Below are 13,438 nucleotides of genomic sequence, written 5' to 3' on the forward strand. Positions count from 1 at the left end.
GCTGTCAAATATCAAAATCAATTCATAGCGCCACAGAATAACCAGAAAGGAAACCTAGGGCGAATTTATGTCAGTAAAATCCTAAAGTATAATTGTCGTAGAAAATAGTTTCACAGAGTGAAATCGTTATTGTATCAAATACACTTATTACAAATGTAAATATTTTGTCCTGATAGTTTATTAATCATCCACTTTTTTCATTTACCGTTTTTCCTAAAGGACAAATTTCATTGACAAAATTGGAAATTGGTAAAAATAGCAAGCCCGTATTATTTACAGGGCTGTGAAACTCATCATTCAGCACGGTTCTTATACCTATTTCTAAAAATCGCGACAGCCATCTTCTAAAATATTAATCAATATAATGTTTATTCAATATACATTAGTTTGTATAGATATAACTTTAGAATAAACAAGAAGATGGCGGCTTCCATGTGAAAATGTTTTATTACTTAAACACAGAACAGATGAAAGCAGAAGGGTCACTTTAAACCCCGAATTAGAGAAGATATCGTGATTCAAACAGAAGTGACGGACTGATATAATATTATAGTGGCGTAGCCTTAAGAAGATGGCCATCGTAATTTTTATGTGTCCGGAGCTGCACTGAGTGTGAAGCTGTGTGGCTGTCCTCTCTGGTTTAATCTACTCTATGTTATTTATACATAAATGTATAAAGTATTAAGACATTAGTTATTACTTATTATATTTTTATAACAATTGTGATTTTGCTATTTTGCACTTTTTTCTACAGTTAATTTGTTTATTCAAGACACAATTAAACATATTTGAATTATAAATTTAAGATTTTTTCTGAATAATATTAATATAATGTTTCAAAAAGAATTCCTAATTAAGTCCACTATTTCAGTAAAAAAGGCTGAACGGTGAGTACCCATTAAAAATACATTGAAATAAATTATACCTATTTAGATTAATAAAATGCTATGTATGTTATTTATAGAGAGAAATTAAAATTTCAAATGTTGAAAACTTTTGATTTGACAGAAAATGTGCTAGAGTTGTTTTTGAGCAAGAAGTTAACTCAAATGAAAATAATTACACATAACAATAATGTTGTCAAATTGTATTGTGCCCAAGACATTGCTATTGTATTTGAATCTAAAGGGAAATTGTATCCTACAGTGTTCATGGTTTTGATATATTCTCAAATTGTCCCTAGATTAATAATAAATGAAAATACTAAACCCAATTTTCATGATTCTGTTGAAATTAAGTATAGTAATATATTTTGTGAAGAAAATAATGAACTTTTGACATTGTTGTCTATTGATCAGTGTGTTAGTGTTTATTCTACCTTAAGTAAAAAAATTATTGGTGTAGGTCACAAGAATGTGAATAAAAGTGAACAAAACGAGAACGATAAATATACAATTAATGTATTACATTATTATGATGATGAGCTTTTCAAACAATTTGCCGTTTCGGAAAAAACTCGTGACACAGTCAAAGCGATGAGAAAAGAAATTAATAAAATTTTAAAACTAAATAAAAACTTAGAAAATCTTTCTGAAAGCAGTAATGAAGTTTCTGTGGAAAAAATGGACCAAATTGTTTTGACTTGTTTTTTAAAAGCATTAAAAAAATTTGTCAAAGAAGATATGTTGCCTCTTCTAGCTAGTGAATTTTATAGAAAATATGTAATTCCATTAGACCCGGAAGGTATAAAAATAGATTTTAAGAAGACCTCTTATAAGAAACTATCTAATTTTCTTCAATTGCTTGAAGAAAAAGGTTTTATAAAATGTACTAAAGACATAGTAATTGATATCAATTACAACTCAATACTTAAAGAAATAGACTTGCAGCATGATCTAGAAATTAATGATTTGCCAGAAGACAAAGAAACCACTAATGAGGACAATTTGTGTTTTCTTCCTAATCAAAACGAAATAACATGTTCAATTCCTGACATGGAAATAGCATACGATAACGACACTACAATAGATATTGCACTTCATTTTATAAAAAACGATAAAAAGGTATGCGTTTGGCAATTAGGTAACTGATCTTGTTCCATAAAAATAAATCTATTGTAATTAATTGTTTTGAAGATTACATTAGTAAGCAGTTTAGAAGTGTACGGTGTGAATATTGGAAAGTTTAAAGAAAAATGTCAGGACTGTGTTGCTGCAAGTATTACAATTAATAATTTTCCAAGTAAAGAAAATCGACAAGTTCAAATACAAGGGTGTCATGTATTGTTTGTTTTTAAATTATTAACAGGCAAGCTGAAAAAATATATATTTAAAATTAAGTTCTTTTTATTACATATAAAACTAATTGTTACAGAAATAAAAAAATTAATACATTCATAATTCATGTAGGCATACACTTACATGAATTTAAAAAAATATGTTTATGTGCAATTGAAATTAAACTCAAATTAAAAATGAAATATGCTAACCCAAAAAATTTAAAATTTATTCATAAGAATACATAGATAGTCAAGTTGCACTATGTTAATTTTGTTACACAAATTCTTTTATATACTTTATTGTCTTAATTGTAATTTGTAATCTTTTTAGAACAATATAAAATTCCTACAAAATATGTGCGCGGTCATGAAGGTTACATTAGATGCGTAACACTAGTTGTTCAGAAATTACCATATAATTTTAATGAATACAATTTAAATATATATTTTGGACAATTTGGCAGTCTTCTCAAAGTAGAAGTAATTTATTAGTTTTTACATTTATCAAATTTTAACCTCCTTAAGCCTTAGATAATTTTGTATTATGTACAGCTTAAAAACATATTTATTTATTTTTGTAGGTCAAAAGAGATGAAAGTGGTCAATCAAAAGGAGTTGGTGTTATACGGTACTCTAATTTAGAATCACAAGTTAATGTGTTGACAAAAATACACAAAATTAATAATGGAAATTGTTATGTGAAAGTTCTAAGTAGATCAAAAGTAGTAAGTTTCTGTCATACTTTTTATAAAAACACCTTAATTTATTATAAGGTTTTTAAAATTATTGGTTGTTAAACTTTTATTAGGCGCTTAAGAACCCTAAACCTAAACCTTTTTGGAAAGTCTATATGGGTGGCATAACTGAAGATTTATTGGCTGATGATATTCGTAAGTACTTTAGTAGGTTTGGAGAAGTTAATACCATCTGGATTCCTTCCAACCCATTTCGAGGATTTGCATTTGTATCATTTTTGGACCCTGAAGTCGCTGCTAGCTTATGTGGAAACAGTTTCCGTATAAAAGGTGTTCATATTAGAGTTTCTAAATGTACATCATACCCTCGAAAACCTAAGAATCTTCAGCAACTCATGTACCACAAAATATGGATAAAGTGAACAATGATGTTTAATGTTTAACCAAATTAACATGAATCAATTGCGTAGGTAATAAATTACAACCTAAATTAATATTCATATAAAATTTAAAATTTTATAATTATCATTATATTATTACCAAATATTACATTATGTTAACTAATAAAAAATATATTAAGTAATATACAAAAAAGTTTTTTTTAAATATGTTCAATATTTATTTATTATTTAATAATAGTTTTCTTATTTAATAAGATTTGTATTTAACTATATATAAAAAATACTATTTAAATAAAATTTTAACTAACAAAATTCTCTAAATATTTGAAAGTTAACATTTTTAAGGAAATTATTTTTGAAAAATGTATCTAATCGAATAAAATTATTTTTCAATGCCATTACTTCTGTTGGCAATACTCAGATCAGTTTTGGTACAGAATACCTTAGATATTTGTTGTCCTTCAATACTAGTCAACATGTCACTAACCGACTGAAATCCACTAACCGACATATGTGGGACTAATGTTCCAGTTGGTTCCATTCCCACTTTTCGCCTGCATATGCTGCAATTGCATAATCCACGGCACGGCGGACATGCCCATTTCTTAAAATGGAAAAAATTTCAATTAAATAGAAGTAGGTGGACCACAATATGCTGAAGAACTTACCGGATTTAAAAGAACTTCAGCAACGTCTTCACCGTATCTTTTGCCCAAACAAAATCCACAAAACATTCCACGGTAACCTTTACAATGTATGTAGCGGCAATATGATTTTTGGTCCAAAGTTTTTTGCCTGATATATATACAAAAAAAAAAAAACAGTGAGTTAGTTCAAAATTTGTTGTAATATATTTTTTTTTTTATAATTAGTAATTTTTAGAATACGAAAACAACACATACATAAAATATTGTTACTAAAGAAAACTTATTTTTTATACCTGCATTGGTGACAAGTTGTTCCCTCAGAACTATATTGTTTTCCATAAGAGCTGTAACTAATATTTTGCAACATTTGCTGATTTACCTGTGACACAGGTAATCTAGGTACAGTTGCTGAGCTAGTATTACGTATCCTCTTAGAACGCTATGGAAAAAAAAAATTCAATGAGTTACAACTCTACAAGATGCTATTTAGATTAGTTTTACACAATACCCAATTATTTTTAGTAAAAATGTCCATTATGATCATTTAAAAAATATTCTTCAAATATACGCTTTTTAAATAGATATTCTTATTTTAATACCTTGATTTTAAGCTATTACACATTTTTACTTATAAAACTTTCATAACTTATATACTTATACTACTTATAACTATAATTTAAACGTCATCGAAAGCACAAATATCATTTTATTATGAAATTTCAGAATCTACTAGGTTATTAATTTTTGTTGAATATTTAGTTAATTTTTTCTCAATTTACTACTTATTTTACCTATGTATATATGCAACTATTAAATAAAATGTAATATAATAACAATAGTAGAACTGTAAGATTTAAGAATTCTATTATAAAAATATGACTACTTACAGGCTCACAATTTTCTTGATTTTTTATAACACTATCTGCCAGCGAATTATGATACTCTGCGTTTCGTTTCAAAACTTCAATTTTTTTGTGAAACTTAAATGAATTGGTAACTTGTTGCTTTTTGAATTTGCTATCTTTTTTTTCGATTACTTCATTAACAGTAGACTCACTAATTCAAGAGAAACCAATTTCATATAAATAATGCATACATGTACATAAGTTATATAAAACTAATAAGTTAAAAAATAATTAATATAATTCTTTTATATCTGAGTTATATGTAATGTTAGTTAGGATAGTATAGGATTATGAGGCAAATGGGTTTTCATCAAATCTGATGCGTATTACATAATACCTAATAATTTATGCACCCACTACCAAGTAGAAAAACAAGTTAAAAAATGTAAATATTTTTCGGCGAGAAAACTGGAATCAAAAGAATAGCGTACTCATTTAATTTAAAAAATAACTACAACTCCAAAAAAGTGGTACTAAGTTAGCCAAGGCAAGTTCCCAACTCAATTGAGGCTACCTATTTATTTTTTTGACAGTTGTAAGTTTTTTTAAATGCTGTTAGTCTAGATACAAGTAAATAAAAATCATATTTCTATTTAAAATTTGAATAAAAATACTGTAAAACAAACTACAATAAAAAAAAAAAGAATTATAATAAAATTTCTATATTAATTCTGAGACCATTTCTGAATATAGCCAAAAAAAATCTAGTAAAAAGTTGTCCTTGCAATAAATTATTGAAAATTATTCAAATGTAAAACACTGAAAATACTACAAAATGGTATTTTTAACATCTCTGGAGACAATTAAAAAAATAATTAGACATGGTAGGGAAACCCTAATTTAGATTTATTAAAAAAGATGCATTTCGTGTCTTGTTCTAAATTTGTGTTGTACCTACTGACATTAAATAAATAACTTTAAATTTAGCATATTAATAATTAATAGTTTAAACAAATAAGAATTTTTTTTTGTTACGTAAAATTTCACTTCAAACTGTAACAAACAAATTATAAAATGACTACATTTTATAAATATAGAATGGTAAATAGTTTGTACCTTTTTTTTTCATTTACAATGCGTAGTGATCGTCTGACAGAACTTTGATGAACAGACGTCGTTTTAATATTTGACGAAGGCCGAAAAATCTGTTTAGTGGCACTTTGTTTTTTATCGTTTGGTAAAGAAGTTGCTAAAGTCTTTGCAGAGGTTTTCACTACGTCGAATATGTCTCTAAACTAAATAAATATATAAGTTATTTTCTACACGAGAATTATAATCAGACTTAGTTTTTACCTGGTCTTGAAATTCCTTAATATTCCTGATTCTTTCTTGTTCGTATTCTGAAAGAACTTCTTCTTCTTTGCTAATCGGCATTGTATCCATTTTAATGTTATACAAAAGGTATATTAATATAAACAACGTCACAACACATAAAACACAATGAAATGATGCTAAATAAACGGTTCACAGTTCCTTTGGTCTTCGATTGCATTTTGTGCACAAAAAATTGAAGAAATACTTTGCCGCCAATTAACAAATAACAATGCTGAATACTGTCTTCAGTTTATTCTGTCGCTAACTTCATGATTACAAAGAACTTTGTTAAGTTAATGATTGTTAAAAAAAATTACCCATGACCAAAACGTTGTCGTAACCACGGTTAGGTATTTACAATGTTCTAAAATCGATTATCGAAGTGGCAACGGAGTAAGCAACAACTAAACTATCAAAGTCTTCAAACTTCAAAACTTATATTAAATTTAACAGCCATTATTATACAAAAACCTATAATAAATAATAAAATGACTATTAAAAATTAGCTGACGTCTTTTTCGAATCTACACTGATTTTTACACTAACATATTGTAATGAATAAAAATGCACTTGTTTTCAAACATTTTGTTATTAACAATGTTGAAAGTACATCAGTCAAACCGGTTATAGTCGTTACCTACTTAGTTAATACGTTTAATATTCACTACTTTCACTACAGTTCTTGGTACACTTATTAATGTTGATTATTTTAATTTATAATTTGTATCTTAATGATGTATTCAAATAGTCATCTATGACATTTAAATATTATAAATAATGGGATCTAGGCCGAAAAAAATCGAAATTTCAATTTTGTTTAAATTTAGAAATAACAGATTTTTAAATGTCTGTTTTCCTATTTAAACAATTTGGGGCGGGGTTTAATAATTAATAATATTTCCTAAAAAGTTGAAATTTCTCATACAAATTGATATCCTACCAGTTACCGCATAACATTTTCATTTCCAAAACATTATAAATTACTAAAAAGACTTATTTAAAGTCTTAACTCGTACTCGTAAGTTGTAACTGCGACGAAAACTGTAAATGTTTCTCTAAAGCTGTTAAATTTAATATTTTAACATAGCGTTTGTCTCTAAATTAATTATTAAAAAAACATTTTTTAACTTAAAAATAGGTTAAATAATATTAGAATCGATTAAAACTAATTGAGATATGGCCCTTCAGTTTATATTATTTCAATGACACCCTCTTATATAAGAGTTACAAGGGATTACATAAACCGTTATGACAAATACTCATTATTTTTTACTCTGTTAGTAACAATAGTAGACTACTCTGTTGTATGCGAAAATATGTAATATTACGACACGAGATACGTGACATTCTATTGTTTTATTTATTTATGAGTTTACAATAAATAATAATATAACAAATGTAACGCTTATTCACGCATATTTTCACTTTTGCAACCAATTTTGTTATCATTATTTACATTTTACTCGAGCAAAACATGATAAGAGAGTCCAGGTGCACAATGCACAGCGTCACAGAATAACCAGAAAGGAAACCTAGGGCGAGACTGATAAGTGTCCGACATATTAAATTATGATAAATACAGTATTTAGTTTTAACTCTTACCAATCAGAATAAATAGTTACTAGGAAAAATATACATACGCCAATGTCAATAAAATTCATAAGTATAATTGTCGTGGGAAATAGATTCACAGTGTAAAATCGTTATTGTATCAAATACATTCATTACATAATATGTAAATATTTTGTCCTGATAGTTTATTAAGCATCCCCTTTTTTCATTTACCGTTTTTCCTAAAGGACAAATATTCATCAAAAAAATTGGAAATTGGTAAAAGTTGTAGCAACCCCGTAATATTTACAGGGGCCCCGACACTTAAAATTTCACACGACTTTATACCTACATCCACGATGTAGAGAAGATATCGTGATGTAAACAAAAGGGACGGATATTTAGTATTATACTATTTATATATATTTATACACAACGTATAATAATAATGTATAGTCTATAGATATAAATTTATATACTCTGTTCAAACTTCAAAATATGAAGCGACCTCGGAATCTTCGTCCGCTCCATAGTGTCCCCTCCATAGACCTCCATAGAAAAAGATATATCTTTATAGGCTATGGTCCCCTCTGATTTAATCTTTAATCGAGGATCTAATCTACTCAATGTTATTAATACGAAATGGTATTAGTTATTATGTTTTTATAACAATTATGATTTTACTATTTTGCACTTTTGTCTACAGTTTATTTTTTATATTCAAGACACAATTAACATATTTGAATAATAAATATTAAGATTTTTCCTCAATAATATTAATATAATGTTTCAAAATAAATTCTCAATTAAGTCCACTATTTCAGTAAAAAAAGCTGAACGGTGAGTACCCATTAAAAAATGTATTTAACTAAAATATACCTATTTAGATTAATAAAATCCTATATTATTCGTAGAGAGAAATTAAAAGTTCAAATGTTGGAAACTTTTGATTTGACAGAAAATATGCTGGAGTCGTTTTTGAGCAAGAAGTTAACTCAAATGAAAATAATTACACATAACAATAATGTTGTCAAATTGTATTGTGCCCAAGACATTGCTATTGTATTTGAATCTAAAGGGAAATTGTATCCTACAGTGTTTATGGTTTTGATATATTCTCAGATTGTCCCTAGATTAAAAATAAATGAAAATACTAAACCCAATTTTCATGATTCTGTTGAAATTAAGTATAGTAATATATTTTGTGAAGAAAATAATGAACTTTTGACATTGTTGTCTATTGATCAGTGTGTTAGTGTTTATTCTACCTTAAGTAAAAAAATTTTTGGTGTAGGTCACAAGAATGTGAATAAAAGTGAACAAAACGAGAACGATAAATATACAATTAATGTATTACATTATTATGATGATGAGCTTTTCAAACAATTTGCCGTTTCGGAAAAAACTCGTGCACAGTCAAAGCGATGAGAAAAGAAATTAATAAAACTTTAAAACTAAATAAAAACTTAGAAAATCTTTCTGAAAGCAGTAATGAAGTTTCTGTCGAAAAAATGGACCAAATTGTTTTGACTTGTTTTTTAAAAGCAATAATACAATTTATCAAAGAGGATACATTGCCACTTCTAGCTATTGAATTTTATAAAAAAAATGTAATTCCATTTGACCCGGAAGGTATAAAAATAGATATTAAGAAGACCTCTTATAAAAAACTATCTAATTTTCTTCAATCGCTTGAAGAACAAGGTTTTATAAAATGCACAGAAGATTTAGGTGAGATTCCTTTAATAATATATGTCAATTACAACTTAATACTTAAAGAAATAGACTTGCAGCATAGAGAAATTAATGATTTGCTAGCAGACAAAGAAACCACTAATGAGGACAATTTGTGTTTTCTTCCTAATCAAAACGAAATAAGAATATGTTCAATTTCAGACATGGAAATAGCATACGATAACGACACTACAATAGATATTACATTTTATTTTACGAAGAACGATAAAAAGGTATGTGTTTACTTATTATGTATATTGATCTTGTTATATAAAAATAAATCTATTGTAATTAATTGTTTTAAAGATTACATTAGTAAGCAATTTAGAAGTGTATGGTGTGAATATTGTAAAGTTTAAAAAAAAATGTCAGCACGGTGTTGCTGCAAGTACAACAATTAATAATTTTCCAAGTACAGAAAATCGACAAGTCCAAATACAAGGGTGTCATGTAATGTTTGTTTTTAAATTATTAATAGGCAAGCTGAAAAATATATATTTAAAATTAAGTTCTTTTTAATACATATAAAACTATTTTTTACAATAATAAAAAAAAATATATATTCATAATTTCTGTAAGCATTACACTTATCAATTTAAAATATTAACATTTATGTGCAATTAAAAAATTAAATATGTTAATCCAAAAAATAAAAAATGTATTTATAGGAATACAAAGATAGTCAAGTTGCACTATGTTGATTTTGTTACACAAAATATATACTTTTATATACTAATAACTTTTATATACTTAATTGTCTTAATTGTAATTTGTAATCTTTTTTTTTTTTAGAACATTATAAAATTCCTACCAAATATGTGCGAGGTCACGAAGGTTACATTAGATGCGCAACACTAGTTGTGCTGAAATTACCATATCATTTTAATGAATACGATTTAAATAATATTTTGGACAATTTGGCAATCTTCTCATAGTAGAAGTAATTTACTAGTTTTTACATTTATGAAATTTGAACCTCCTTAAGTCTTAGATAATTTTGTATTATGTACAGCTCAAAAACATATTTATTTATTTTGGTAGGTCAAAAGAGATGAATGTGGTCAATCGAAAGGAGTTGGTTTTATACGGAATTCTAATTTAGAATCACAAGTTAACGTGTTGACAAAAATACACAAAATTAATAATCGGAATTGTTTTGTAAAAGTTCAAAGTAAATCAAAAGTAAGTTTTTGTTTTACTTTTCATAATAACACCTTAATTTATTATTTAGATTAGTATAGTATTGGTGGTTAAACTTTTATTAGGCGCTTAAGAACCTTGAACCTTTTTGTAATGTCTATATGGGTGGCCTAACTGAAGATTTATTGGCTGATGATGTTCGTAAGTATTTTAGTAGGTTTGGAGAAGTTAATACCATCTGGATTCCTTCCAACCCATTTCGAGGATTTGCATTTGTGTCATTTTTGGACCCTGAAGTTGCTGCTAGCTTATGTGGAGACATTTTTCATTTAAAAGGGGTTTATGTTAGAGTTTCTGAATGTATATCAAAACATCAAAAACCTGGGAATCTTCAGTAAACTATCGAATCACAAGATATGGATAAAGTGAACGATGTTGTTTAATATTTAACCAAATTTACATGAATTCATTTAGTAGGTAATAAGTTACAACCTTAATTAATATTTAAACAAATATTTTATAATAATTATTAGATTATTACCAAATATTACATTATGTTAACTAATAAAAAATATATTAAGTAATATACAAAAAAGTTTTTTTTAAATATGTTCAATATGTATTTATTATTTAATAATCATTTTCTTATTCAACAAGATTTGTATTTAACTATATATAAAAAATATTATTTAAAAAAATGTATAATTAACAATAAAAATATATATATATAAACTGGTTAAACATACAAGTTTAATAAAAAAAAACTAATTCTCTAAATGTTTGAAAATTAATATTTTTAAGGAAAATATTTTTAAAAAATGTATCTCATTGAATAAAATTATTTTCCAAAGTCATTACTTCTGTTATTAATATTAGTTATTTGGTTTTACATACTTAACATTTTTTATCGAATTATAGTAATGAGGTATACTTTATGATTGTATGTAACAAAAAATAGAATTAACAGTTACTTTGTAGGTAATTATTTTAATGTAAATACCAATTTAATTAAAAACGAATGCCTAAATTATAAATATTGTATTACCTACCCATTTGATAAAAATTAAATGCATATTTAATTCTAGATGATTGATATAATTAGATTAGTAGCAGTAGTAGTGACTAGTGACATTAATAGTGACGAAGAAGTTTATTTTTTAGGTTATATTATAAAGTTTAAACCAATATTTCAACAAAATTCGAAGACCTTATTTATTTGATTGATAAATTCAAAAATATTTTAATTTTCGATTAATCTTAAACCGAGATTATAAGATAAACGACATTTTAACTGCCGTTTGATAAAACTTTCTTTATCACTATATTGAAAATTAATGTTTTTAATATTAATAACAATACTGTATTTATAATAGTAATACATTTATGCTAATGAGACAATTTACAATTTGTTTACAGCAAGTTTTACAATAATATATTTAAATATGTACAACAATATGCATTAAACAAATTATTTACCAATTACATTTACTATTATAGAGAAAAAGAAAATTAGTATAAACACTTTTAAAGTTAATAGATGACTTTAAACTTTAGAAAGTAAAAATGAATAGGAAATCGTCTGGATCGATTTTATTTTGTCGATTTTACAGAATTGATAAGGAGACTATTATAATTTATGATAAAAGCATATTCAAGGACTGACCTTACCAAATTTTAGTAGGTCTAATGGATTTATACATTATGTATTATAACATTTTTACACAGGACCGGATTTATGAGCGAGGGGGCTCACGGAGGACAAGCCTTGGGGCCCCCACACAATAATTATTATATTAATGAGTGGTCTCCACTAAATAATTACGTTCATTATTTAGCAGCAAGTTTCATCTAAAATTTTGGAATAATTTAATAAAATTATTCCATCAACGATCTGCCACCAAACAAAAGACAATTTGTTAGCCAATCGGTACAAAAATATTACCTATTGTCAATGGAAATTATTCTTTTTTTTATTATTTATTTATTTTTTTTTTTTTTTTAGTAAATGCAGTGACCAAGGCCGTATAAAATCAAATCCCTGTTACAATTACTTCGATATTTTTTTACTTTTCACTATCTAGTAGTCTACGTCATTTTTATTTGTAACAACACAGAAGAATAAACAAACACTATTTGAAGAACTTTGATATAAAATATATGTATAAGTTATATCTATTTTATGTCATGTATAAGTTTCAATTTTTCAATGGCTACCCAACGATATATTGTATGTAGGCTAAACATAATTTACAATATTATTAAAATTGGTATGGCCGTAAAAAAACAATACCAAGTAATATTTTGTAAATTTTACAAAAGACAAAACAATATAAAATTAAAATACATATCCATGGACACATATATTTTTCAAAATAATTTGTTATTTACAAAATAAATGATTTTACCATTTTACTGATATTATTTGTCAATAATAAATACTAATATTAATATTTTAATTGTACGTCCATGATTATTTTTTGTTACAATGCTTTAAACAATTTTTGTTTTAGACATTAGATTATAGATATAATAATCTATACAAATTATTTCTCATTTAAATTTCGATAGAATTATTGTTATAAATAGTACCTAATACATAATCATTCACACCGTAGTTGCCACCGCAACCGCCACGTACATTGTAACACACAAACGACTAATAAAATAATTTTTTTTTTCATAAATTAAAAATATTAAAACTACCTATTTTGACAAAAAAATGAATAATAAACCAAATATGTATGATCTTAACCAGTATTAAAATTATCGGCTTAACTGTACTTAAATGTTACCTAAACTAATATGGACGGCCGTTAATGACATTTCCTAAGTA

The 13,438-nt window shown here is 26.0% G+C and overlaps 2 protein-coding genes and 1 long non-coding RNA gene across 5 annotated transcripts; 2 read left to right on the forward strand and 1 right to left on the reverse strand.

The window, feature by feature from the left end:
* Nucleotides 1–835: 835 nt before the first annotated feature.
* On the forward strand, nucleotides 836–11,091 carry LOC126836533 (eukaryotic translation initiation factor 2D-like). Of its 2 annotated transcripts, XM_050570032.1 has the most exons (6): nucleotides 836–887; nucleotides 1,009–2,003; nucleotides 2,076–2,247; nucleotides 10,258–10,405; nucleotides 10,507–10,647; nucleotides 10,731–11,091. In XM_050570032.1, exons 2-4 carry the CDS (start codon nucleotides 1,050–1,052, stop codon nucleotides 10,398–10,400), a joined length of 1,269 nt encoding a protein of 422 aa, XP_050425989.1. In that variant the 5' UTR covers nucleotides 836–887; nucleotides 1,009–1,049; the 3' UTR covers nucleotides 10,401–10,405; nucleotides 10,507–10,647; nucleotides 10,731–11,091. The 2 variants fall into 2 exon arrangements, with proteins under 2 accessions (XP_050425989.1, XP_050425988.1); XM_050570031.1 differs by having other exon boundaries at nucleotides 879–2,003.
* Nucleotides 3,670–6,704, reverse strand: LOC126836534 (uncharacterized). The gene is made up of 6 exons (XM_050570034.1): nucleotides 6,160–6,704; nucleotides 5,923–6,101; nucleotides 4,849–5,017; nucleotides 4,255–4,400; nucleotides 3,983–4,109; nucleotides 3,670–3,918 (listed from the first exon to the last, which is right to left on the reverse strand). The coding sequence occupies exons 1-6, from the start codon at nucleotides 6,247–6,249 to the stop codon at nucleotides 3,697–3,699; spliced, it is 933 nt and encodes a 310-aa protein (XP_050425991.1). The 5' UTR covers nucleotides 6,250–6,704; the 3' UTR covers nucleotides 3,670–3,696.
* On the forward strand, nucleotides 8,411–9,937 carry LOC126836535 (uncharacterized). 2 transcript variants are annotated; one of them, XR_007685338.1, is made up of 4 exons: nucleotides 8,411–8,571; nucleotides 8,646–9,462; nucleotides 9,553–9,698; nucleotides 9,772–9,937. It is a non-coding gene; the product is annotated as an uncharacterized LOC126836535 (long non-coding RNA). The 2 variants fall into 2 exon arrangements; XR_007685337.1 differs by having other exon boundaries at nucleotides 8,646–9,698.
* Nucleotides 11,092–13,438: the final 2,347 nt, after the last annotated feature.

The sequence above is a fragment of the Adelges cooleyi genome, unplaced genomic scaffold (assembly GCF_023614345.1).
Source record: "Adelges cooleyi isolate 19-005CV unplaced genomic scaffold, UGA_ACOO_1.1 ACOO_flye_CR_arks_rails_tigmint_CR_PRNA_247, whole genome shotgun sequence".
In the NCBI taxonomy this organism is placed as follows: domain Eukaryota; kingdom Metazoa; phylum Arthropoda; class Insecta; order Hemiptera; family Adelgidae; genus Adelges; species Adelges cooleyi.

Bases quoted from the DNA above. Each gene is read 5' to 3' on its own strand.
- LOC126836534 (XM_050570034.1), bottom strand. From the start codon at position 6,249: ATGGATACAATGCCGATTAGCAAAGAAGAAGAAGTTCTTTCAGAATAC. The intron at 6,102-6,159 runs GTAAAAACTAAG...ATATTTATTTAG, and splicing joins TTAAGGAATTTCAAGACCAG to TTTAGAGACATATTCGACGT. The intron at 4,401-4,848 runs GTAAGTAGTCAT...TTTTTTCCATAG, and splicing joins ATCAAGAAAATTGTGAGCCT to CGTTCTAAGAGGATACGTAA.
- LOC126836533 (XM_050570031.1), top strand. From the start codon at position 948: ATGTATGTTATTTATAGAGAGAAATTAAAATTTCAAATGTTGAAAACT. The intron at 2,004-2,075 runs GTATGCGTTTGG...ATTGTTTTGAAG, and splicing joins TTATAAAAAACGATAAAAAG to ATTACATTAGTAAGCAGTTT. The intron at 2,248-10,257 runs GCAAGCTGAAAA...TTTTTTTTTTAG, and splicing joins TGTTTTTAAATTATTAACAG to AACATTATAAAATTCCTACC.